We start from the raw sequence: 26,500 nt of genomic DNA, 5'->3' as shown, positions 1-26,500 counted from the left end.
TTTCGAATGCAATCTGGTTTCCAAGCTGGTCATGGGTGCACCTCAGCCATGCTCAAGGTCCTAAACAATATCATAACCGCCATCGATAAAAGACAACACTGTGCAGCCGTCTTCATCGACCTGGCCATGGCTTTTGACACTGTCAATCACCGCATTCTGATTGGCAGACTCAACAGCCTTGGTTCTCAAATGACTGCCTCGCCTGGTTCACCAACTACTTCTCAGAGTTTAGTGTGTCAAATCGGAGGGCCTGTTGTCCGGATGGGGGTGACACAGGGTTCAGTTCTCGGGCCGACTCTTTTCTCTGTATACATCAATTATGTCGCTCTTGCTGCTGGTGATTCTCTGATCCACCTCTACGCAGATGACACCATTCTGTATACTTCTGGCCCTTCTTTGGACATTGTGTTAACAAACCTCCAGAGGAGCTTCAATGCCATACAACACTCCTTCCGTGGCCTCCAACTGCTCTTAAATGCAAGTAAAACTAAATGCATGCTCTTCAACCGATCGCTGCCCGCACCCACCCGCCCGTCTAGCATCACTACTCTGGTCGGTTCTGACTTAGAATATGTGGACAACTACAAATACCTAGGTGTCTGGTTACACTGTAAACTCTCCTTCCAGACTCACATTAAGCATCTCCAATCCAAAATTAAATCTTGAATCGACTTCCTATTTCGCAACAAAGCATCCTTCGCTCATACTTGTTCTCAACTGGCCTACCTGGTTAAATAAAGGTGAAATAAAAACATTAAATACAAATAAAAAAGAATAGCAGCAAAGGGGGGACCAATGCCCATGATTTTTGGAATGAAATGTTCGACGAGCAGGTGTCCACATACTTTTGGTCATGTAGTGTATGTGTGTGTGTACAGTATATGTGTGTGTGTGTGTATGCGTGTGTGTTGTGTCGTTTGCATGTGTGTGTTATGTGTTTGGGTTTTGTGTGAGTGTGAATGTATTGTTTGTGCGTGTGTGAGTGTGTATATAGTGTGTGTGTGTGTGTTGTGTCGTTTGCGTGTGTGTGTGTTATGTGTTTGGGTTTTGTGTGAGAGTGTGAGTGTATTGTTTGTGCGTGTGTGTGTGTGTGAGTGTGTATATAGTGTGCATACAGTGCCTTCAGAAAGTTTTCACACCCCTGACTTATTACACATTTTGTTGTGTTACAAGGTGGGATTAAAATAGATTTAATTGTCTTTTTTTGTCAACGATCTACACAAAATACTGTAAATGTAAAAAACGTGAACATTTGTAAAATACCAGTATATCTTAATTAGATAATTATTCCAACCCCTGAGTCAATACATGCTAGAATACCCTTTGGCAGTGATTACAGCTGTGAATAATTCTGTGTAAGTCTCTAAGCGCTTTGCACATCTGGATTGTTAAATATTTGCACATTATAATTTCTTATTATTATTCAAACTCTGTCTAGTTGGTTGTTGATCATTGTTTGACAGCCATTTTCTAGTCTTGACAGATTTTTGAAGCCGATTTAAGTCAAAGCTGTAACTATTCAACTCAGGAACATTCATTGTCGTATTGGTAAGCAATCTACTGTATATTTGGCTTTGTGTTTTATGTTGTTATCCTGCTGAAAGGTGAATTTGTCTCCCAGTGTCTGTTGGAAAGCAGAATGAAAGAGGTTTTCCTTTAGGATTTTACCTGTGCTTAGCTCTATTCCGTTTATTTTTATCCAAAAAACTTGCCGATGACAAGCACGCCAATAACATGATGCAGCCACCACCATGCTTGAAAATATCAAGAGTGGTACTCAGTGATATGTTGTGTTGTATTTGCACCAACATAACGCTTTGTATTTCAAATTAATTAATTCACCTTTAATTCACTTTTTTGCTGTTTTACTTCAGTGCCTTATTGCAAACAGGATGCATGTTGTGGAATATTTTTATTTTGTACAGGCTTCCTTCTTTTCACTTTCATTTAGGTTAGTATTGTGGTGTAACTACAATATTGATCAATCCTTAGTTTTCTCTCATCACAGCCATTAAACTCTGTAACTGTTTTAAAGTTACCATTGGCCTCATTGGAAAATTCTAGAGCGGTTTCCTTCATCTCCGGCAACTGAGTTATGAATGACATCTGTATCTTTGTAGTGACATTGTGGGGTGCTGTGTATGGTCTGGTGACACACAATCTAAATGTAATCCATTTCAAATTCAGGCTGTAACACAACAACATTTTAAATTCAAGGAGTGTGAATACTTTATGAAGGCACTCTATATAGTCTTGTGAGTGTGCAAAGTGTCAGTGCAAGATAGGGTCAACGCAGATAGTCCGGGTAACTATTTAGCAGTCTTATGGCTATTTAGTAGTCTTGTGGCTTGTGGTAAAAGCTGTCTCGGAGCCTGCTGGTCCGTTTGCCGGACTGTAGCAGAGTGAACAGTCTATAGTTTGGGTGGCTTAAGTCTTGGCAATTTTTCAGGACTTTCTCTGACATCGAGGTCCTGGGTGACAGGGAGCTCGGCCCCAGTGATGTATTGGGCTTTCCCCACTACCCTCTGTAGAGCTTTGGGTCGGAGATGGTGTATTTTCCATACTAAGCTGTGATGCAGCAAGTCAAGCTGTTCTCGATGGTGCAGCTATAGAACCTTTTGAGGATCTGAGGGCCCATGTCAAATCTTATCAGCCTCCTGAGGGGGAAAAGGAGCTGTCATGCCCTCTTCACGACTGTGTTGGTGTGTGTGGACCATGTTAAGTCCTTAGTGATGTGGATGCCAAGGAACTTGAAGCTCTTGACCTGCTCCACTAAATCCCTGTCGATGTGGATGGTCTCCCCTCTTTCTCCTCTAGTCCACAATCAACTCCTTGGTCTTACTGACGTTTGGGGGAGAGGTTGTTGTCCTGGCACCACACTGCCAAGTCTCTGACCTCCTCCCTGGCTGTCTAATCACCGTTGGTGATCAGGGCTACCACCGTCGTGTCATCAGCAAACTTGATGATGGTGTTGAAGTCATGCATAGCCACACAGTCGTGGGTGAACAGGGAGTACAGGGAGTACAGGGACTAAGTACCCACCCGTGAGGGGCCCGCATGTTGAGGTTCAGCGTGGCAGAGGTGTTGTTGCCTACAAGACTCCACCCATGGTCCCATGAAGGTTTTTGAGTGCCAAAGTGATATGGGATTGTGGTGGGATGTAGACAGCTTTGATAATTATGGATGAGAACTCTCTTGGTAGGTAAACATGTCTGCAGCTTATAGTGAGATATTCTGTATGGATAAAGCTCTAGTTTTCCTTCACACTGGAAGCAGCGCACCAGTTGGTGTTTATGAAGAGGCACTCCCCTCCCCTTTGGACTTATCTGAGGCTGATGTTGTCCGATCATGCCACTGAGTTCTATGTTCATAGATTGAGCCAGCCTAGTTTCTGAAATGCATATAATATTGCAGTTTTTCAAGTCTCTCTGATAGGAGACTCTTGAATGATCTTATTCTCGAGTGACTGAACATTTTCCAATAAAACGGAGGGAAGTGCCGGTGGATTTTCTCTTCATCACAGTCTCACCAGGATGCCAGCCCATTTATCGCATATACACCTGCAGCGGTTTGGTAGCCCATGAAACAAAGGCATAACGTCCGGTGTGAACAAAGGAACAGCTGTGTTGGACTTGAAGTCAGATAAAAAATAGTCTGGGTAGCAATCATGAGCCATGACCAGCCTTTTCGAAGCACTTCATGGCTACAGACGTAAGTACTACCGGTCTGTAGACATTTAAGCTTTTTGTGTGTATGGAACATTTCTGTGATCTTTTATTTCAGCTCATGAAACATGGAACCAACACTTTACGTGTTTATATTTTGTTCAGTATACTTCTGTACAAAAAAAGAAACAACAAAAATGTCACTAAATAGCAAGTCAGAACTCTTAAGATGTCGGCCTTCTCCGTCAGTGCCATCTTTTGTACGCTCTACTACACTACTGCACCCACGCTCTAGTACAAAAAGTGGGTCCTAGCAGTGGCTGCTATACTTTGATGTATCTCTAGCCTAGCAAGCTACTTTGCACATTTCAACTCTCTGCGACTTCAAAAACACTGACTAGGGAGCAGTGATTCCTCCAGGGGACAAGAGTGTGTGTCATATCTCTCTTCTTCCGAAAGCTAGAAACATCATTTAAACAACATCCCCATCCCCTACAGTGGTTGGTTCCCAAATCCAGCAACAGTGTAGTGCACTCACCGTGATGTGAACCCTGGGCATATACTGCAGGGATTATCGTGTTGTATCTAGACTCTGTTTCTAGATGCTGTAGCAACACTTGCATTTCCTATGCATTTCCTGCGTGGGGTTTTTGTGGCTCTTTGCATAAATCCACAAAATCTCTCCTCAAGTGTGATTACACAGTTGGCATACAGTACAAGGTAAAGCACCAATTTAATTAGGGGACTCAGAGGATGGAAGCACTGGACGAGACAGTACTATAGTAGTACAATATATTTTGTTAAGACTTGATGAAAGATGATATACGGTGCCTTCAGAAAGTATTCATACACCTTGACTTATTCCACATTTTGTTCTTACAGCCTGGATAACATTTATTCGTTTTCTCACCCATCCCCACACAATACCCCATAATAACAAAGTGAAAGAAAGTGAAAGAAAGTCTAATTAAATTCAGAAATATCTGGCACCAAACCTGGCACCAAACCTGGCACCATCCCTATGATTAAGCATGGTGGTGGCAGGATCATGCTGTGGGGATGTTTTCAGCAAATGAACAGCACAAAATGGATGTGTAATGTAGTTTCTCTCGAATTGTTGAAGAACATGCATGTCAGCTGATACTGTATGAGGCAGGTCTCATCTCCAATGCTCAGTGACTATAGGCGGGTTGGTTGTTTAGCAACAAAACCGACGCTTGCGCAACTATGTGGCAAAACAGACAGGGTTGGCTTAGATTGTTGACAACATGTAAAGCTATATTTTGTCTCCATTAATACATTTGAACAATACAAATATATTGTTACAGTTGTTGGTTAGCTAGCTAGTGAATTTTAGCCATATTAGCATGGCCATGAAATCAGTAAAAAACACCTCAAAACAAGACATAGGATCAAGAACAAGATGAAACGAGCCACTTACGATTCCCCACATGGCAGTATAATTCTTGCTAGCAACCTGGCCATCCAGAATCAAAACGCGCTGACTTATGCACTCACATGGTTTTCGTGACGTTGTCAGCTAACCCGTCTGTCTACATGAGCCTCATTATCTAGGCTTCTCTTCTAGCAAGGAAACAAGCATGAATTCACTTACTGTACTTGGATAGTTTAATGACTTTAGCATCTTCAAGCCCTCTCCCCCCTTTAGAGAGTTGAGCCCTCTTGAATTAGTGAGCAAGTGTGCATAGCCAAGGCGACGACAGGCTCTCCACGTTTCAACTGAGCCATCTTCATTCGCAGGGCAACTTAATTTAGCTTTTTTCCTTCCAATTTCTATTTCATTTTCCTGGGGAAGAGAAACACTGACAAGACATTTCACTGAAATATTTAGCGATGCGTGAAACTCAAATTACATTTCTGTAAGATGTAGTATGTGGATGGCATCTGTTTTCAGCGGTGGAATAAGCTCATTTGGTGTAATATGGTCTTAGTTTGTGGCTTGACGGTTTTTGTTAGGGATATTAAAGGCTGTCCTGCTCCTCTTCCGCAGAGCTTAGCCATGCAGCCGGTTTAAAATGCCCTGCAAACTGATGTGATGAAGGGTGTATATAGTCTCTTGGCCTAGAATAGTGAGGCAGAGCGGGGCCTGAAATAGTCTCAGCTAAACTCTCCAAGGTGCCGTCGACCTTGATTTGAAATACCACTATGTGTGTGTGTAAGCAGCAGCAGACAGTCACTTAATACTGACAAACCACCTCCAGGTTATGTAGAGACAGGTTACTCACAGACACAGACAAGTGGAGGGGTTGGGCCAACATAATGAAAACCCGGCGGACAGCGGAGGAAGACAAAATGAGAAAAATGTCAGTGTCAAGGCGATGGTTAGGTGACTGGGGGACTGGGGGAGGACGATGACAGACAGAGAGAGAGGCCAGACATACCAAAAGAGCCTGTAGATCTGTCCTCCATCGTCCACACCTCACTCACACTCCCTCTCTCCATCTCTCCCACTCTTTCTCCATCTCTTTCCAACTCTGTCCCCCTCCGCCTCTCTCTTTCTTTCCTCCCTCCCTCCCTCCCTCCCTCCCTCCCTCCCTCCCTCCCTCCCTCCCTCCCTCCCTCCCTCCCTCCCTCCCTCCCTCCCTCCCTCCCTCCCTCCCATCTTCTCATCCATCCATCAACCATGGGGGCTTATGGGATTGTGGGCGTGCGTTGGACCGAGATGATTCCTCTCAATAGCAGCCTTTCATGCTGTTTGTCAACAGCCAACAGTGCCCATGGGAACAGAGGTGTGCAGTGCTCAGAAATCAAGGAGGATCAAGGCACTCTTCATGATATTAAAATGCCTTTATTGCAGTGGCGTGTTGTTCAATAGAACAGATTCTAAAAAGCCGCTGACGTGTTTTGGCGTCATAGCCTTTATCAGGGAGACAGTGATGAAGGATGATGCTCAAATTGTCTCCTCAGACATTTCATATTAATATCCCATAAATATGTATTTTCCCACATACTGTACCCCTCCCTACACACACACATGCATGCAGACACGCACACACACACACACACCCACACACACACACACACACACACACACACACACACACACACACACACACACACACACACACACCTCTTAAACCTCTCCCTCTCTCTATCTCCCTCTCTCCCTCCCTCTCTTCCCCTCTCTCCCTCTCTCTTTCTATCTTTCCCTCACTCTCTTCCACTCTTTCCCTCTCTCTCCCTCTCTCTCTCCTTCTCTCTCCCTCTTTCTCTCTCTCTCCCTCTCTCTCTCTCTATCTCTCCCTCTGCAGGTCAGGACCGCACTGAGACGGGGCTGATTAAGCGTTTCCGTGGTGATGGCGTGCGCTACAAGGCCAAGCTGATCGGGACTGATGAGGTGACAGCGGCACGCGGGGACAAGCTGTGCCAGGACTCCATGATGAAGCTCAAGGTATGTCTGTGTGTGTCTGAGGAGAGGGCGGTGGTATTCAGGTGTAGAAGAAGAAGTGAATTCAGCCATCTCTATTGATGCGTCTTTGCAGGAGCCAGATGTAGTTACAAATCCATCTACAGAAGAGAGAATATGGATGGTTTTATTATGTCTCTTCAAACATGCTGGAGACATAGTAGCATTACCGTACAGCCAGCAGGCAAAGTCATTTCCTGCTCTGATCTTCTCATATCAGATGTAGTTGCTCCACATGTCCAATAACACAACAGCAGGAGTTTTGTAGATCCATGCTGTGACATTTGAACAGTGACCTGCCTATGACTCCCATATCCAGCAGTCACTGCCAGTTACAGTCAATGTTCTCAGGTCAATACAGGCATTATATTATATAGACAGGCAGAAGAGGGGGACAAGAGGGATGGAAAAAAGGAGGGCAATGGAGGGATGGAATAGAAGAGGGGGATGGAGGGATGAAATTGAAGAGGGGGACAGAGGGATGGAATAGAGGAGGGGGATGGAGGGATGAAATTGAAGAGGGGGACAGAGGGATGGAATAGAAGAGGGATAGAGGGATGGAATAGAAGAGGGGGACAGAGGGATGGAATAGAGGAGGGGATGGAGGGATGGAATAGAAGAGGGGGATGGAGGGATGGAATAGAAGAGGGGGATAGAGGGATGGAATAGAAGAGGGAGATAGAGGGATGGAATAGAAGAGGGGGATAGAGGGATGGAATAGAAGAGGGAGATGGAGGGATGAAATAGAAGAGGGGGTGGAGGGATGGAACAGAAGAGGGGGATAGAGGGATGGAATAGAAGAGGGAGATGGAGGGATGGAATAGAAGAGGGGGATAGAGGGATGGAATAGAAGAGGGAGATAGAGGGATGGAATAGAAGAGGGAGCTAGAGGGATGAAATAGAGGAGGGCGATGGAGGGATGGAATAGAGGAGGGCAATGGAGGGATGAAAAAGAAGAGGGCGATGGAGGGATGAAATATAGGAGGGTAATGGAGGGATGGAATAGAGGAGGGGGATGGAGGGATGAAATATAGGAGCTGGATGGAGGGATGAAATAGAGGAGGGGGTGGAGGTATAGAATAGAGGAGGGCGATGGAGGGATGGAATAGAGAAGGGGAAGGGGTCTCTATTGAGCTGCCTCTATAAGCTTGAGGACTTAATCCACCAAATGGAGAAGTCGATTGTGGATTGACGACAGCCGTAGACACCTCTCTCTCCTCTATTCAGCCGATCGCTCTTTGTTTCCCACTCTGGAGAACAAACAGAGGGTTGATGGTTTCCAAGTTTATGTATTAATTGATGAAGCTCAGATCTGGAGAGGGGGATATAGTGTACTGGTTGTGTATGGGGTCGTTCGCTCAACCCTCCTCAACGTGACTGGGGTTCCAGGGTTGTCAGACGTGTTCAGCATTCACGATGATGTTCTGTCTTCTTTTCTCTTTTCACACAGCTTATTTACATGAAAGACATGTCAGGCTTGCGTTAGTGAGGGAGGGTCGTGCCTCCATTTGAGTCTGAGAAACATGCTGGAAATGTTAATTGTTTTTGTTGAAAGAAAAAGGAGCTGAGATCCATGGGAAAATCTACTTTAAAGGCTCCATGGTTCTTCAGGCAGCAAGACGTGACAGAAGTGTCCCGGCGAGGTGAAGGTTAGGCTACGGTCGGTCAGCAGAAAACATTCAGTCAGAGAAACTTCAAGTTGCTACATGGAAGTTTGGCAGCTTGTGTCACAAGGTGCAGGCAGCAGAACCCTACTTAATAAATCAGCCTCTTAAAAGCTCAACAATAAAAGACTCAGTGGTGAAAAAGAGAAACTGTGTTGAGAGAATGAAAGTTCAAAAAGAGCAACATTGAAGAGCCTTCTGTCGTATTGCACCTCATATAACAGCTGTCACCCTCTTCCTCCCCTCTCCTCCTGCTCCCCCGTCATACTTACCTGAGTCGTGAGTCAATGGCACGCTGCTGTCTTTCACGCTGAGAGTATTTCCCTTCATCTCCCTGTGTCTCTTCCTCTCCTCCAGGGAATGGCTTCGTCAGCGCGCTCCAAAGGAGAGCACAAGCAGAGAGTCTTCCTCACCATCTCCTTCGGGGGGATCAAGATTTACGACGAGAGATCAGGGGTGAGTGAGTGATGAGGCTCCACAGTGCAGCTGCGCAGACAGGTCTAGCCCCAGCTGCTGTGAACCTTATAGGACATCCAGAGGGCAGAGGCTAATACAAGTTTAATCACAGTCATGTAGAAGAAAGGCAGCCATCTTGTGTGCCTACCTGGCATATGGTGCAGTTGACATGACAGGGAATACAACAAAAGCAGTCTAGGCGTGCTGTATGGTGGCTAATGTCTGATGATAAAGACCTGTCTACTGTAATGACAGTGTGTATATGAGGGATGTGACGTTGTCCCCTTCCCCCTCCTCCCCTCCATGCTATGAGACAATCTGCCTCCCCCCTCCATTTCATTCCCTCCCAACCTCCTCCCTCAGGGTCCAGAGGCCTGCTGCTCCATTGCAGGATGATAGAGGGGTTCCTCCTCCCCCAACCCCCCCCAACCCACCATCCTGAGTCCTGAGGCTGCTCATCACTGCTATCCGCTAGGTTAATTAGCCCACAGTTCCAACTCTAATCATCATCACTGCTAACTGCTAGTCTAACTGCCCCATAGCTTCACCTCAACTGTCATTAAAGGGGGGAAAATATCATGAATTACTCTATACAATAAATGTTACTGTATAGACCCGCTCCTCATCGTTTGATATTTGATGATTTTTGTTGGATAGTGGTGCCACCTGTCAATTGCCACCAGCCCTGTCATTTATCAACAACAGCTATATAATAACCCTCATTGCCCCATTGTGTGTGTGTGTGTGTGTGTGTGTGTGTGTGTGTGTGTGTGTGTGTGTGTGTGTGTGTGTGTGTGTGTGTGTGTGTGTGTGTGTGTGTATGTGTGTCCTATCCCTAACCCTCATCACCGCTGGCGTCTCTGCCATTTTGTTTGTGAATCATTGCTCTTTCATTTTATAAACGGATTACCCCAACACCACTTCATTTCCCCAACAATCATTATGGTAAAATATGGGGCTTATTCAGCAGGATGTAGCGTTGCAGAACATTCACATAGAAATGTGTAATGTAGCAATTTACTGTCATCTAGACTATAGAACAGTGTCAGCTCTAGTACGATTAAATTCTCTGTTATCATTACACTCCACTGAAGAAGCCGTAGGTCATTTCTTAGTAGCTCCTCCCTATTGCTCGAAGCTTATCAATGCTATTAGTGGAGCAGCAGGTGGGAGTAGATGAGTGACAGCCTAACTACTGTGTGTGTGTGTCTCCATGCACATTCCTGAATACACACTACCGGTCAAAAGTTTTAGAACACCTATTCATTCAATGGTTTTTCTTTATTTTTACTATTTTCTACAAATGGACAAATTTCCACCAGTCTAATGTCCATTGCTCGTGTTTCTTGGCCCAAGCAAGTCTCTTCTTCTTATTGGTGTCCTTTAGTAGTGGTTTCTTTGCAGCAATTCGACCATGAAGGACTGATTCACGCAGTCTCCTCTGAACAGTTGATGTTGAGATGTGTCTGTTACTTGAACTCTGAACCATTTATTTGGGCTGCAATTTCTGAGGCTGGTAACTAATGAACTTCTCTGCAGCAGAGGTAACTCTGGGTTTTCCATTCCTGTGGTGGTCCTCATGAGAGCCAGTTTCATCATAGCGCTTAATGGTTTTTGCTACTGCACTTAAAGAAACTTTCAAAGTTGTAGACAAGTAATGATGGACTGTTGTTTCTCTTTGCTTATTTGAGCTGTTCTTACCATAATATGGACTTGGTCTTTTACCAAATAGGGCTATCTTCTGTATACCACCCCTACCTTGTCACAACACAACTGATTGGCTCAAACGCATTAAGAAGGAAAAAAATCCTCAAATGAACTATTAACAAGGCAAACCTGTTAATTGAAATGCATTCCAGGTGACTACCTCATGATGGTGGTTGAGAGAATGCCAAGAGTGTGCAAAGCTGTTATCAAGGCAAAGGTTGGCTACTTTGAAGAATCTCAAATATAAAATATATTTTGATTTGTTTAACACTTTTTTGGTTACTACATGATTCCATATGTGTTATTTCATAGTTTTGATGTCTTCACTATTATTCTACAATATAGAAAATATTAAAAATAAAGAAAAACCCTTGAATGAGTAGGTGTTGTAAAACTTTTGACCGGTAGTGTGTGTGTTAGTGCTAGTTGTACTTGTAACCTGGGTGTTCAGCGCTGCCCTGCGGGTGTACCATGCTCTGTTGACAATGCATATTTTGGCATATTGCACAATACACAACAACAACTTCCCCCCAGGCTAGAAAGATCTTCAAAATAAGTTACAATGGGTTGTGTGTGTGGAGTCTGATCTGCACACACACACACACACATCCTGATCTGCTGTTATCCATGCAGTAAACGTGCTGTGTCTGCTATTCCAACTGTGAGAGTTGGAAATGAGGAAAGAAAGGGAACAATGGTAAATGTGTCAGTCATCCCTGTCAACAGTAAGACAAAGAGAGAATATTCATTTCCAGCTGCCTTCCTTTCTTCCCTGCTGCGGTGTATCTGGAGCACCGCGTTGCCATAGTATTAGAATTAGCAAAGAGCTGTAGCCTACTTACCCTGAACTCCCAGTTCACTCCCTCATTTTGGAACAAAGAATTCTTTCAAGAATGGATGAAATTCATAGAAATGCATTGAGTAGAGCCAAGAGTTCTCTTAGGCAGGTCACATCGGTCTAACTAAACTATAAAATCAGGACCTTGGCCCTACAGTATCCAACATGTGTCTCCAAACCCCCTCCATTTAGTTTTGGTTCATTTCCTGCTTCGGATCTGCCACTTCCTTCTGTTTCAAAGGTCTCCTACATTATTTCGTACTCAAAATGTATGTAATTTCCTCTGTGTGTGTTTTCAGGTTCTGCTGCATCACCACTCAGTGCATGAGATCTCCTATATCGCCAAGGATACCCGGGATCACCGGGCCTTTGGCTACGTCTGTGGGAAGGAGGGACACCACAGGTTTGTGGCCATCAAGTCTGGCCAGTCGGTGAGTACAGGACCTGAGTTCCTTACCTACTGTCACGTTCGTAATAAGGACAGCACCAAGGCGCAGCGTGTGTTGAGTTCCACATCTTTTAATAAAGCAAAACTTCCAAACAAAACAATAAACCAACAACAAAATGTAACATAAGTGGTGCAACTAGCACAAACACAAAACAATATCCCACAAACACAAAACAATATCCCACAAACACAAAACAATATCCCACAAACACAAAACAATATCCCACAAACACAGGTGGGAAAAATGGCTACCTTTTAATATGATCCTCAATTAGAGGCAACCATTACCAGCTGCCTCTAATTGCGAACCATACAAAACACCAACATAGAAATATAGAAGTAGAACACCCCCTAGTCACGCCCTGACCTACTACACCATAGAGAACAAAGGGCTCTCTATGGTCAGGGCGTGACAGTACCCCCCCAAAGGTGCGGACTCCGGCCTCAAAACCTGAAACCAAATGGGGAGGGTAGGGGGGGTTGACTAGTGTCGGTGGCGGCTCCGGTGCAGGTCGTAGCCCCCGCCCAGACCCCAGATCCGGCCATGGAGCTGGGCTGGACGCCGTGCCTGGACTGGGCACAGGCGCAGAGGAAGGCTCCTGCCCTGGAGCTGGACTGGACGGCGTGCCTGGACTGGGCACCGGCACAGAAGAAGGCTCCGGCCATGGAGCGGGACTGGAAGCTCCGGGCCGATGACCGTCACAGAAGGCTCCGGGCCGTTGACCGTCGCCGGAGGTTCCGGACCGTTGACCATCGTCGGAGGTTCCGGACTGTGGACCGTCACTGGAAGCTCCGGACCATGGACCGTCGCTGGAAGCTCTGGACTGTGAATGCGCACTGGAGGCCTAGTGCTGGAGCCGGTACAGGTGGCACCGGACTGTTGACACGCACTTCAGGGTGAGTGCAGGGAGCGCACTGGAGGGCAGATGCGTGAAAGACTGGTGTCACGCTCTTCAGCACGCCTGCGCTGCAGCATTCTCATTGCTACCACCTCTCTCCAGTGTCTTTCATCGAGCTCCTCCACCGACTCCCAAACAGGCTCTGGCACTCACACTGCTTGACCGCCAGCTCCATGTGCCACCCCCCCCCCTAAAAAAACTTGGTTTGTGTGGCTGCGGTCCCCAACGTCGTCACTGTCCTTCCATCTTCCTTGGTGTCTCCTTCCAAGGAAGGGTCTCACATCCTCCCATGATTTCTTCCCAGGTCCAAAACTCCTTTACCTCCGTCACATGCTGCTTGGTCCTTGCTTGGTGGGATATTCTGTCACGTTCGTAATAAGGACAGGACCAAGGCGCAGCGTGTGTTGAGTTCCACATCTTTTAATAAAGCGAAACTTCCAAACAAAACAATAAACCAGCAACGAAATGTAACATAAGTGGTGCAACTAGCACAAACACAAAACAATATCCCACAAACACAGGTGGGAAAAATGGCTACCTTTTAATATGATCCTCAATTAGAGGCAACCATTACCAGCTGCCTCTAATTGGGAACCATTCAAAACACCAACATAGAAATATGACCTACTACACCATAGAGAACCAACCTACCCTTGTTGTAGTGACTCAACTCAAGTACCAGGAATGAGGTGTACAGTGGTATTAGTTAGGAATAACATTACAGCCCAAGTCAACACATTTAGAATACAATACTAACAGGGACTGACCATAGAACAATTCTGGCAAATGCCAAAGCCAAAAAGAGTTGACCTGCAAATCCGTCTGCAAATCTGTGGGTCAAAACCACCAGAAATATGCAATAAATATGCAATAAAACTGAATGTTATCAAAAAACAAAACAGCTGATTATAAAACTTTTAAAAACACTTACAAACAATTAAATATGTACGTATTTACAGGAGCTCTCTGCTTAGGCTGCTAATAGGGTGCCGTGTGACCAGTGTAACAAATGTGATCTTTGCTCTCTCCTGCGTTGTGTAATAAAGGAAAAGCCAGCCAATGGTCCCAAATGATAATGTATACAGTATATAAATAGATAACACATTAGATTTGCAGGGCTCAGTGCTCTTGATAGCTGTAGATAGTGTAACGATTGTCGTTGGTGGAAGAAGGTGAGGACCAAGGTGCAGTGTGCCCTGATTGAGAAACAGACCCGGCCAAAAACAAAGAAATACAAAAACATAGAAAAAATCATGTAGAACGCCCACCCTAGTCACACCCTGGCCTAACCAAAATAGAGAATAAAAAGCCTCTCTATGGCCAGGGCGTGACAGATAGCTGCAGATAACAACAACTCCGTATTGGCAGGGCACTAATATGGTCCGTGTACGGTTCGTTCAGTCAATATCCGACCTTAAACAACTAAGACGGATAGTCATTTAGACTGCATGAATAAATTATTCTTATGTCACATGTCAGTTGGGAACCAGTTCATAATAGCAATAAGGCTTTGTTGTATAAGTTTGTGGTATATTCTGCTTCACGTAGTTCTCTCACACTCTCTCTCTCTCTCTCTCTCTCTCTCGCTCTTTCTCTCTCTGTGTCGCTCTTTCTCCCTCTCTCGCTCTCTCTCTCACTCCCTCCCTCCCTTTCTCTCTCTCTTTCTCTCTCTACCCCTCCCTTCTCACCCCCCTCTCTCTCTCCCTCCCTACTTCCCTCCCAGGCGGAGCCACTGATCATTGACCTGCGTGACCTCTTCACGCTCATCTACGACATCAAGCAGCGAGAGGAGATGGAGAAGAAGTCCCAGAAGGACAAGCAGTGTGAGCAGGCCGTCTACCAGGTAAACAACACAACTGTTACCATAGCAGTTATGCATCACAATAACACGCCAATTTGAGTGTACCCATGAGTGTAGTCTACCAGGGAAATTGCTGTGGACAATACTGTCAAGGCTTTGTCTGTTCTAGTGATTCTAATTCTGTGACCAGAGAACACTTCCTGTTCTTTCACTGTTCAATAGAGCTCTCTTCAACCTTCAACCACTCCACTGTGAGATTCCACTGCATACGCTATAAATGAGGATTATTCATAGAAACAACTGAATGTGAATGCTTTCAGCTTTGGCTGTATATGCAGACTGCAATACAAATGCTTTTAGTTTACTTGCTATATAATACATATGTGTTATACTGAAACAGGACTCCATGCAGCAGAAGAGCCCTGTCAATGTAAAAGGCCTAATGTAATGAATACCTGTGTCTACAATGGAAGGAATTATTATGTAGGAAATATTACTGAACTGTACAGTAACTTAGACAAAAGTATATATTCCCCCTGAGCCTAGCAATTCATTGTTGTCCTATCTAATGGACATTCATATTTGCTCTGTATTTCTAAAGACATACATGCCACTGTGTGAGGTCCTGTTGTCGCTTTGAGAGGACATGCTGTGCTTTTCTATGACATCATATGTGTGGTGGTGTCACCTTGATATTTCTTCCTGGTTCTATAAAAAGGAAAAATGACACAATTAGTTTGATATTCAGATTGTTTCTAATGGGTAAATATCTCAGGAATAGTTTTCAAAGCAGTGTAATATATTTATTTTATGTAAAATAAGAGCTAAATAAGAGCTTGTTAATAAATGTTCTCTGCAGTTGACATCAGGATGCGCTAACTATGTTTTTTTACCTACTGTCCCCATTTACTGTAATGTTAAACGTATCATATTACTATCAACTATTTACTGTAATGTTAACTGTATCATATTACTATCAACCATTTACTGTAATGTTAACTGTATCACATTACTATCAACCATTTACTGTAATGTTAACTGTATCACATTACTATCAACCATTTACTGTAATGTTAACTGTATCATATTACTATCAACCATTTACTGTAATGTTAACTGTATCATATTACTATCAACCATTTACTGTAATGTTAACTGTATCATATTACTATCAACCATTTACTGTAATGTTAACTGTATCACATTACTATCAACCATTTACTGTAATGTTAACTGTATCACATTACTATCAACCATTTACTGTAATGTTAAATGTATCATATTACTATCAACCATTTACTGTAATGTTAACTGTTGTTAACTGTATCACATTACTATCAACCATTTACTGTAATGTTAAATGTATCATATTACTATCAACCATTTACTGTAATGTTAACTGTTGTTAACTGTATCACATTACTATCAACCATTTACTGTAATGTTAACTGTATCACATTACTATCAACCATTTACTGTAATGTTAACTGTATCATATTACTATCAACCATTTACTGTAATGTTAAATGTATCATATTACTATCAACTATTTACTGTAATGTTAACTGTATCATATTACTATCAACCATTTACTGTAATGTTAACTGTATCACATTACTATCAACCATTTACTGTAATGTTAAATGTATCACATTACTATCAAACATTTACTGTAATGTTAACTGTATCACATTACTATCAAGTATTTACTGTAATGTTAACTGTATCACATTACGATCAACCATTTACTGTAATGTTAAATGTATCACATTACTATCAACCATTTACTGTAATGTTAACTGTATCACGTTACTATCAAACATTTACTGTAATGTTAAACGTATCATATTACTATGAACCATTTACTGTAATGTTAAATGATGTATCACATTACTATCAACCATTCACTGTAATGTTAACTGTATCACATTACTAGCAACCATTTACTGTTATGTTAAATGATGTATCACATTACTATCAACCATTTACTGTAATGTTAAATGCATCACAATACTGATAACTATTTACTGTAATGTTAAATGTATCACATTACTATCAACCATTTACTGTAATGTTAAATGATGTATCACGTTTCTATCAACCATTTACTATAATGTTAAATGATTTATCACATTACTATCAACCATTACTGTAATGTTAACTGTATCATATTACTATCAACCATGTACTGTAATGTTAAATGATGTATCACATTACTATCAACTATTTACTGTAATGTTAAATGATGTATCACATTACTATCAACCATTTACTGTAATGTTAACTGTATCACATTACTAGCAACCATTTACTGTTATGTTAAATTATGTATCACATTACTATCAACCATTTACTGTAATGTTAAATGATGTATCACGTTACTATCAACCATTTACTATAATGTTAAATGATTTATCACATTACTATCAACCATTTACTGTAATGTTAAATGTATCATATTACTATCAACCATTTACTGTAATGTTAAATGTATCATATTACTATCAACCATTTACTGTAATGTTAAATGTATCATATTACTATCAACCATTTACTGTAATGTTAAACGTATCATATTACTATCAACCATTTACTGTAATGTTAAATGTATCATATTACTATCAACCGAATCCTAATTGACACATACAAAAATAAATAAATACAAATATTTGTTTCTTTCTAACATGTTTTTCCTCCCCAAAACGTTTTTTTCTGGGTCTCAGGAGGATAAAATAGATGAAGCGTCTCTCACTTCTGAGTTCCTAATAGGATAGGCCTCTTTTCCCCCAAGCCAATGGCTGATGTCCTTGCATGCTCTTGGTCTGTTGTTCTTGCACTGTTCTTCTCTCTGTTCTCTCTGTTAATTCTCACTGTTATCCTCTCTGTTATCCTCTTTGTTATTCTCTCTGTTCTTCTCTCTGTTCTTCTCTCTGTTCTTCTCTCTGTTATCCTCTCTGTTATTCTCTCTGTTATTCTCTCTGTTATTTGTTCTCTTTGTTATTCTCCCTGTTATCCTCTCTGTTATTCTCTCTGTTCTTCTCTCTGTTATCCTCTCTGTTATCCTCTCTGTTATTCTCTCTGTTATCTTCTCTGTTATTCTCTCTGTTATTCTCTCTGTTATTCTCTGTTATTCTCTCTGTTATTCTCTGTTATCCTCTTTGTTATTCTCTCTGTTCTTCTCTCTGTTCTTCTCTCTGTTCTTCTCTCTGTTATCCTCTCTGTTATTCTCTCTGTTATTCTCTCTGTTATTTGTTCTCTTTGTTATTCTCCCTGTTATCCTCTCTGTTATTCTCTCTGTTCTTCTCTCTGTTATCCTCTCTGTTATCCTCTCTGTTATTCTCTCTGTTATTCTCTCTGTTCTTCTCTCTGTTATCCTCTCTGTTATCCTCTCTGTTATTCTCTCTGTTCTTCTCTCTGTTATCCTCTCTGTTATCCTCTCTGTTCTTCTCTCTGTTATCCTCTCTGTTATCCTCTCTGTTATTCTCTCTGTTATTCTCTCTGTTCTTCTCTCTGTTATCCTCTCTGTTATCCTCTCTGTTATCCTCTCTGTTATTCTCTCTGTTCTTCTCTCTGTTATCCTCTCTGTTATCCTCTCTGTTATTCTCCCTGTTATCCTCTCTGTTATTCTCTCTGTTCTTCTCTCTGTTATCCTCTCTGTTATCCTCTCTGTTCTTCTCTCTGTTATCCTCTCTGTTATCCTCTCTGTTATTCTCTCTGTTATCTTCTCTGTTATTCTCTCTGTTATTCTCTCTGTTATTCTCTGTTATTCTCTCTGTTATTCTCTGTTATCCTCTCTGTTATTCTCGCTGTTATTCTCTCTGTTATTCTCTCTGTTATCCTCTCTGTTATTCTCGCTGTTATTCTCTCTGTTATCCTCTCTGTTATCCTCTCTGTTATTCTCTCTGTTCTTCTCTCTCTTATCCTCTCTGTTATTCTCTCTGTTATCCTCTCTGTTATTATCTCTGTTATTCCATTTCTTGTTCTATCTGTTATTCTCTCTGTTATTCCATTTCTTGTTCTATCTGTTATTCTCTGTTATTCAATTTCTTGTTCTATCTATTATTCTCTCTGTTATCCTCTCTGTTATTCCATTTCTTGTTCTATCTGTTATTCTCTATGTTATTCTCTCTGTTATTCTATTTGCCTCTGTATGTTCTTGCTCTGTTCTTCTCTTTATCCATCTTCTACTTGTTATGTAAAATGTTCCTTCTCTTCAACCATCACACAGACCATTCTGGAGGATGAGGTGGATGATCCAGTTTACCAGGTAGGTCGCCACACAACACCTACACAGCAGAACTAGCAATGGAACCCCATGTGACGTTTGCACTCTAGCTTCTACAGACACAATTGTTTTCACGTGATTAATTCTATAGAATTAAAAAACACTTAATCCTTAATGTAAATATCTGCCGCTGATCTGCTTCAATTAATGATTCATGATACCCAAACCATCTCAGTAATACGTAGTAGACCAACCATCATAGTAGACGGTTTTGTTCAACCATTTGACTCTCCCATTGCCAGTGCAGTGTTGTAAAACCATATATTTTCAGTTGATCTGTGTATATGTACTGATTTTCTTCTAAAGACCTATCTGACCCTGACTGGTTGTTATCCCCTCTTGGTTTTGGCTGAAACTGGAACATGATACTCTACTCTGTTGCTCACACTGAATACAGACAACACTAACCCTTACTCTGAATGCTTATGTTCAGTGGTTATGCCCCACCCCCTTCAAAACCTTTCTAATGTTTGCCCCTTTAGGTTTTACTACAACTGTATGCATGAAAAAAAAAATTCATTTGCAATTCTGTAGTAGCATTGGCTGTTTTGTTTTGAATACAAGAGTCCAATGACCATTGGGAAGAATCCTGACTTGAGATCTGGGCGTGTAACCGATTCAGACTTTCGTGTAAATCAACTAAGTTACAAGCGCGGATCTCAAATCAGTATTAGGCCCTCTGTGTCTAGGTGGTAGTGGAGGTGGAGATCAGAACACTTAGACCTCTACAGTACCTGTTACCACTGCCTGACCAATTACTGTACTCTCTCCTCTCCTCTTATCTTCTCTCTCTTTCTTTCTTTCCCTGTTTTTCTCTCAATTTATTTTCTCTCTCTCTGTCCCTCAATCTTTCTCTCAATCTCTTTCTTTCTCTCTCTCTCCCCCCATCTATCCTGTCATTTTCTATCCCTATTGGCCCCACCCACTTCCTTTGTTGTAGTACATTGTGTTTGAGGCTGGACATGAGCCCCTCCGTGGCCACCAATCAGAGGAGAGCGTTTACCAGGTACAATACCAAGCCCCGCCCCTTACCTTTTGTAGAGTAGTCAACCCAGAGCTTTGTGTTACAATAGAACATGTATGTTTGTTAGAGAGCAGAGCAGAGCAGTACACTCTGGATATTATTATTTTTTAAATAGTATACTCACAACGTTCCTAATGTAAATGATGAATAACATCTCAAATCCACAGTTCATTGAAGTGCAGTCAAGGCCAGTTATTTTGTCAGACCAATTCATCAAGGCTTCTCTAGAGTCTATGTGGGATCCCAGCAGACATCCAGAGGTTTGGCCTTCCCGTTTAGGTCAAGGGACTAAGAGCAGCTTCTAGGAACCTAAAATGTGATTTAATCTTTCCTCCCTCCTCTCCTCCCTCCTCTCCTCCTTCCACCACTTCCCTTCTCCTCCCTTCACCTCCCTCCTCCTCTCTTCTCCTCCCCCTTCTTCCTCCCACCTCCTCCCTCTATCTCCCTCCCCTACTCCTCTGCTCCCTCCATCACCTCCCTCCTCTCTTTAACTCACCCCTCCTCCTTCACCTCCCCCTCCTTCTTCCCTCCTCCTCCCTTCTCCCCAAATCCTCCTCCTGCATCTACCTCCCGCCTCCCTCCCCCCCTCTCTTCTCCTCCCCCTCCTTCCTCCCTCCTCCTCCAACTCTTCCTCCTCTCCTCCCTCCATCTCCCCCTCCTTCCTCCCTCCCTCCTCCTTAAACTCCTCCTCTTCCTACCGTCTCCCTCCCCACCCCTGCCTACCCTCCTCTCCTCCTCCTCTCCCTCACCTTTCTGAAGATGTAAGATGCATAGAGATGAATCACTTGCCATGCCATTTGATTTATGAATGAAACAAGATCAGTAGACAAGAAGAACTTGCAGCCCAATGCCAAGTTAGCCAGCCGAAAGAGAGAAAGGGAGGCCATATTGTTGAATAGAGTTAATAGATTAATGTGAGGAAAAGAGAGGAGAGGACAGGGCAGGACACGATCCTGCATCGTCAGTGTCCATAGATTTAAACCTCCTGGTTGAACATTGTATACATGGAGAAAACCAGCTGTGTGATCTTAATGCCCAAACAGAGAAGTAGCATGCACAGTCTGACAGTATTGCTTACAATCAATATGGATTTATGTAGAATTGATTCGAGAGCTGTACAGCTGTCGAAATGTATTTGCATAACATTGCTTTTAGACCAGACCACAATATCACCATGTGTAGACCAGAGAGCCATTCTGAAATGAAGACAGAACAGTAGCTTTGAGAAACTCCAGTAGAAAGGATTCTTTTTTAAATAAATGTGTTTTTGTCCATTCTCAGCCTTGGTAAATGGTGTTGCTCACTGTATTGTTTCATTTTGACTGGACCTCCAACTCAGGTCCCTACCGCTACCAGTCAGCAGAAGGGAGAAGGGATCTATGACGTCCCAAAACGACATTTTATGACTGTAGGTGTTGTTGTTTTTTTGTTCGTCCACCCCCCCCCCACTGGCAAACCTCTCTGTCTCTCTTAATGGAGAACCTCCCCTCTTCTTTAGTTTCCATTGATGAATCCCTGTCTGTGTGACCACTGTTATACACAGTATACACCCACAAACTGGTCATCGACTGGCTATCATCAGCGTGTGTCGAGGTCATGGTTGCCTGCCTGTGCACTAACTAAATGATATAGATTTTCCTGGCCAAGGAATGATATATAGAAATAAAATCTATTGCTTTGGAATGGTCAACCGTTAGGTCTTAGTCAACTCTAGAGGTATGATGATAAAATGATTTTCAGGACTTATGCATAACCTGCCACATAACCTCCCTCAAGCTTGGATGTTGCACCAGCTACAGACGGAGTCTTTGCTTCAAATCCTCCTCATCATTTACAATATGACTAGGAGGACTATTAGACACATGGTTTTATTCGTCATTTTCAGTCCCAGTTGAATGGTGGGTTGTTCCATCTTCCTGGGAGGTGAAAATGAGAGGTTTGCTGGTGGAGTTGTTGTTTGTTTGGTGGAGCTGCATGCAGACAGACAGAGGGGTCTCCTAGGTTACCACCCCACTCATAAAAACACCGTACCTGTATGCAGAGCAAATATATATTTTTAACAGCAGATTCATTTCTACCACAAAAAATAGACAGGTCATGGATTAACTGTTCGTTTTTATGAGTTTCCACCATATCAGATGCACTAGTTGTTCTTCTCCAAACCATCATCCAAACATTTATTTAAAGCTGGAATCTTTAATGGGGAAACTTCCATGTCCGTTTGTGATATTACATCAACAAAGAAGTTACTGTAAACAACCAACACTGTTTTTCCTCTCTGACATCATTGCACGTGCGATAGAAGAGCACAATATGTATCAACAAATGTTGCACCCACCGTGCCGCTCCTCAGCTGGGCAGCAAACAGGGATGCGGCTAGTGGAGCCGTCTTTATATACTGCAGGATTCCATCTTGAAGTCCATTGGTCAAGACGTACATGGAAACAGAAGAATGTGTGCTTACTTTTTCTCTTCGCATTCTTCCTGTGCTGATCGTTCAGCAGCACATCAACTATCTATGGTAGCTACACTGTCCCCCTGCTATCTCTCCCCAACACACATCATGCTAGCTGGTGTTGTATCAGTAGCTGCCTCCACATCTCTAAGAGTTACTGCTTGTCTGTTCATTCAGTTGGAGCTCTACTGAGAGCCTAGATGCCCAGCCTGACATGTTGAAGTTCAACTTTATTTGTTGTATGAACACGATTCACAAGTAAACTTGAACTTGAACTTGTGTCACTCTGCCTGCCAGTCAGCCGGAGGGGAAGGCCTATAGAACTATAACCACTCTACCTTACAGACACTCTACCTTACAGACACCTGCCTCAGCCCCCTTAAGGTTAAATGAGACGGTCACACCAATACATCATGTATAACAACAATATGGTGTAATGTATGTCCTGTATGTGATTGGTTTCCTCCACACAATTCAAAGAGGGTATAGACAATGATGTGTTAACCCCCACCCCTCCCACACACACACACACTGATTGCTGTCTTCCCCTCATTTTCTCTATTCTTTGTGTGTGTGTGTTGTGTGTGTGTGTGTGTGTGTGTGTGTGTGTGTGTGTGTGTGTGTGTGTGTGTGTGTGTGTGTGTGTGTGTGTGTGTGTGTGTGTGTGTGTGTGTGTGTGTGTGTGTGTGTGTGTGTGTCTTTATTTATGGAATGCAAATCCTTTGTGTGTTCCCGTGGTGATACATTGTCTGCTTGTGCATGGCGCCTGCAGTCTGTGACATACTGTACATTTCATGTGTCTAGCTGTAGAACCTCTGTCCGTCTTCCCTACCTCCTCTGTATTGTAATTATACTGTCAGAGCGCTGGGCGTATATGGCAAGGGGGGTGAGACGTAGTAGTAGGAACGGTCACGTCTGCAATATGGGTCAGGTGGTTATATTGTCTTGGAGGAGGAACATGGTGGCTGCAAAAAGCACATGAATACAGCCTGCATCCTACCACCTAATGATATCATATTATCTTGTGTTTTAGGGGAATCACAATGGTAATGCATCATGGGACATCAGGGGATGATTTGATTGGTAGAGACGGACAGAGGAATATCTAATCAGCGTTTGTTAGATTGGACTGAATAACCCTTTTACCCAGCCAATTACAGAGCACCATGAGAGATTCATTTTAGATCCATTTTCTGATAATGAAATGAGAGGAAAGAAGAGCGAGATGTTTCTAAGCATCACAGTACAATTATCTACAGTACACACACACACACACACACACACACACACACAGACACACACACACACAGACACACACACACACACAGACACACACACACACAGACACACACACAGACACACACACACACACAGACACACACACACAGACACACACACACACACACAGACACACACACACACACACAGACACACACACACACACACACACACACACACACACACACACAGACACACACACACACACATAGCCACCCTACCCTGTTATAGATCAGTATATATGTGTTATTATGTTAAAGCAGATCTGGCTTTTGTTTTGTTGTGAAATGTCACTGTTCTCTTTCTCTGACCCTACGCTTTATCCCTGCACAGAACATCAACCACTTTGATCTGTTCGGAGACATGTCCACTCCACCCTCGGTGAGTAACTGACCTTCCCATTCAAAATCATTTTGTATTAAGAATGATTTGTTGTGATTAGAGTAATACAGATGCTTTTCACTACAGGATGGCTCAAGTAAATAGATTGCAGGACCTCTATTCTAAGTAAATAAATTACATGACCTCTATTCTAAGTAAATAGATTGCAGGACCTCTATTCTAAGTAAATAAATTACATGACCTCTATTCTAAGTAAATAGATTGCAGGACCTCTATTCTAAGTAAATAAATTACATGGCCTCTATTCTAAGTAAATAAATTACATGACCTCTGTTCTAAGTAAATAAATTACATGACCTCTATTCTAAGTAAATAAATTACATGACCTCTATTCTAAGTAAATAGATTGCAGGACCTCTGTTCTAAGTAAATAAATTACATGACCTCTATTCTAAGTAAATAAATTGCAGGACCTCTATTCTAAGTAAATAAATGACATGACCTCTATTCTAAGTAAATAAATTGCAGGACCTCTGTTCTAAGTAAATCAATTTCATGACCTCTATTCTAAGTAAATAGATTGCAGGACCTATGTTCTAAGTAAATAAATTACATGACCTCTATTCTAAGTAAATAAATTGCAGGACCTCTATTCTAAGTAAATAAATTGCATGACCTCTTTTCTAAGTAAATAAATTGCATGACCTCTATTCTAAGTAAATAAATTGCATGACCTCTATTCTAAGTAAATAAATTGCATGACCTCTATTCTAAGTAAATAAATTGCATGACCTCTATTCTAAGTAAATAAATTGCATGACCTCTTTTCTAAGTAAATAAATTGCATGACCTCTATTCTAAGTAAATAAATTGCATGACCTCTATTCTAAGTAAATAAATTACATGACCTCTATTCTAAGTAAATAAATTGCAGGACCTCTATTTTAAGTAAATAAATTGCATGACCTCTTTTCTAAGTAAATAAATTGCATGACCTCTATTCTAAGTAAATAAATTGCATGACCTCTATTCTAAGTAAATAAATTGCATGACCTCTATTCTAAGTAAATAGTCACAATGATCCCAGTGAAATAATACAGTAGGTGCCTGGTTTAGACGTGTGTGTGTGTGGATGATTTGCCTTCAGATGCCCCCGTCCCCGGCCAACACTTTGGACCCCAGCAGGAGCCACCACCAGCACCAGCACCAACACCCCCCAGAGATGTTCACCGGCCCCTTCAGCCCCACCTCTGTCCCCTCGGGGTACATGACCATGGGGCCAGTCCAGGCAGCCCAGTGGGCCCAGCAGGGATCCTTCTCTGGCCAGGCCCAGACCCTGGCCTTTGGGGTGCAGGGGCCCCTCCAGGTTACCCAGGTCCTCCCGGGAGGCCAGCCCGTCATCTGGAGCCAGGCCAACATCTTCCCTGCCACCCAGCAGCAGTGGGCCGCCATGGCTGCCTACATGCCCGCCCAGGCCATGGGCGTGGGGGGTCACCACCTCCCCATGATGGTGCCCATCACCACCGTGTGCCCTGGCCCCCAGGGCCTGCACTACGACCTCTCCTCCACCCCCTCCTCAGCCATCACCAGCCCCCAGCACCAGGCGATGGACCCCGCCCTGCTCCAGCAGCTCCAGCAGCAGCACAGCCTCAGTGGGGATTCTGACGCAGGAGAAGGCCCCTCTTCGCTGGGCCTTGTCATGGTGGGCAGCAGGTGTGGAACACCTGGGCCGATGAGTCCCACTTCAATGGGTCTGGGTGCTGTGGGCAGGTGTGAGACGCCTGTTAGCCTTGTCATGATGGCGAGGTGTGAGACACCCGGCCCTGGTCCAGTGAACGTGCCTCCTGACACCCTGGTCTGTAGCCAGCTGTGCCTGGGGTCACCGGCTGTGATGTCACCATTGGCCTTGACCCAGGAAGAGGAAGGCAGCTGTAGTGACCTTGACCTCTCTCGGATGACCTTGAGTCCTGGCATGTCCACCTCACCGTCCACTGACTCAGGTAAGCTCTCCCTACTGCCAGTCTCTGCTACATTCATACTAGACTAGATATATAGTTACAGCACAAGTAAGTTACCCAACCCAAACCTTAACCTAACCCTACCCAAATTGATAACGTTCAATGCTTTATGTGAAAAAGGTACACCCAACAACCAAAACTCCTATACCTCCCACTCTCTCCCTGCAGCCCCAGCCCCCCAGCCTGGACCGTC

At 43.1% G+C, this 26,500-nt stretch overlaps 1 protein-coding gene across 2 annotated transcripts in view; it reads left to right on the top strand.

The window, feature by feature from the left end:
* The window catches only part of dab1b (DAB adaptor protein 1b), a 77,279-nt gene that overhangs the window by 46,927 nt on the left and 3,852 nt on the right, over positions 1–26,500 (top strand). The window contains exons 3-12 of one of the 2 annotated variants that reach the window (XM_042328859.1): positions 6,938–7,077; positions 9,114–9,212; positions 12,057–12,188; positions 14,828–14,947; positions 19,134–19,172; positions 20,131–20,196; positions 21,554–21,622; positions 24,281–24,328; positions 25,437–26,289; positions 26,476–26,500. The exon at positions 26,476–26,500 is cut by the window's right edge and continues 97 nt beyond it. In XM_042328859.1, coding sequence (XP_042184793.1) covers positions 6,938–7,077; positions 9,114–9,212; positions 12,057–12,188; positions 14,828–14,947; positions 19,134–19,172; positions 20,131–20,196; positions 21,554–21,622; positions 24,281–24,328; positions 25,437–26,289; positions 26,476–26,500 — 1,591 coding nt within the window. The remainder of the gene's footprint in view (positions 1–6,937; positions 7,078–9,113; positions 9,213–12,056; positions 12,189–14,827; positions 14,948–19,133; positions 19,173–20,130; positions 20,197–21,553; positions 21,623–24,280; positions 24,329–25,436; positions 26,290–26,475) is intronic. The other variant, XM_042328860.1, reaches the window with a different exon arrangement.

Source organism: Oncorhynchus tshawytscha, linkage group LG10 (assembly GCF_018296145.1).
Source record: "Oncorhynchus tshawytscha isolate Ot180627B linkage group LG10, Otsh_v2.0, whole genome shotgun sequence".
NCBI classification, from domain to species: Eukaryota; Metazoa; Chordata; class Actinopteri; order Salmoniformes; family Salmonidae; genus Oncorhynchus; species Oncorhynchus tshawytscha.
This window is presented reverse-complemented; position numbering and strand designations above follow the sequence as displayed.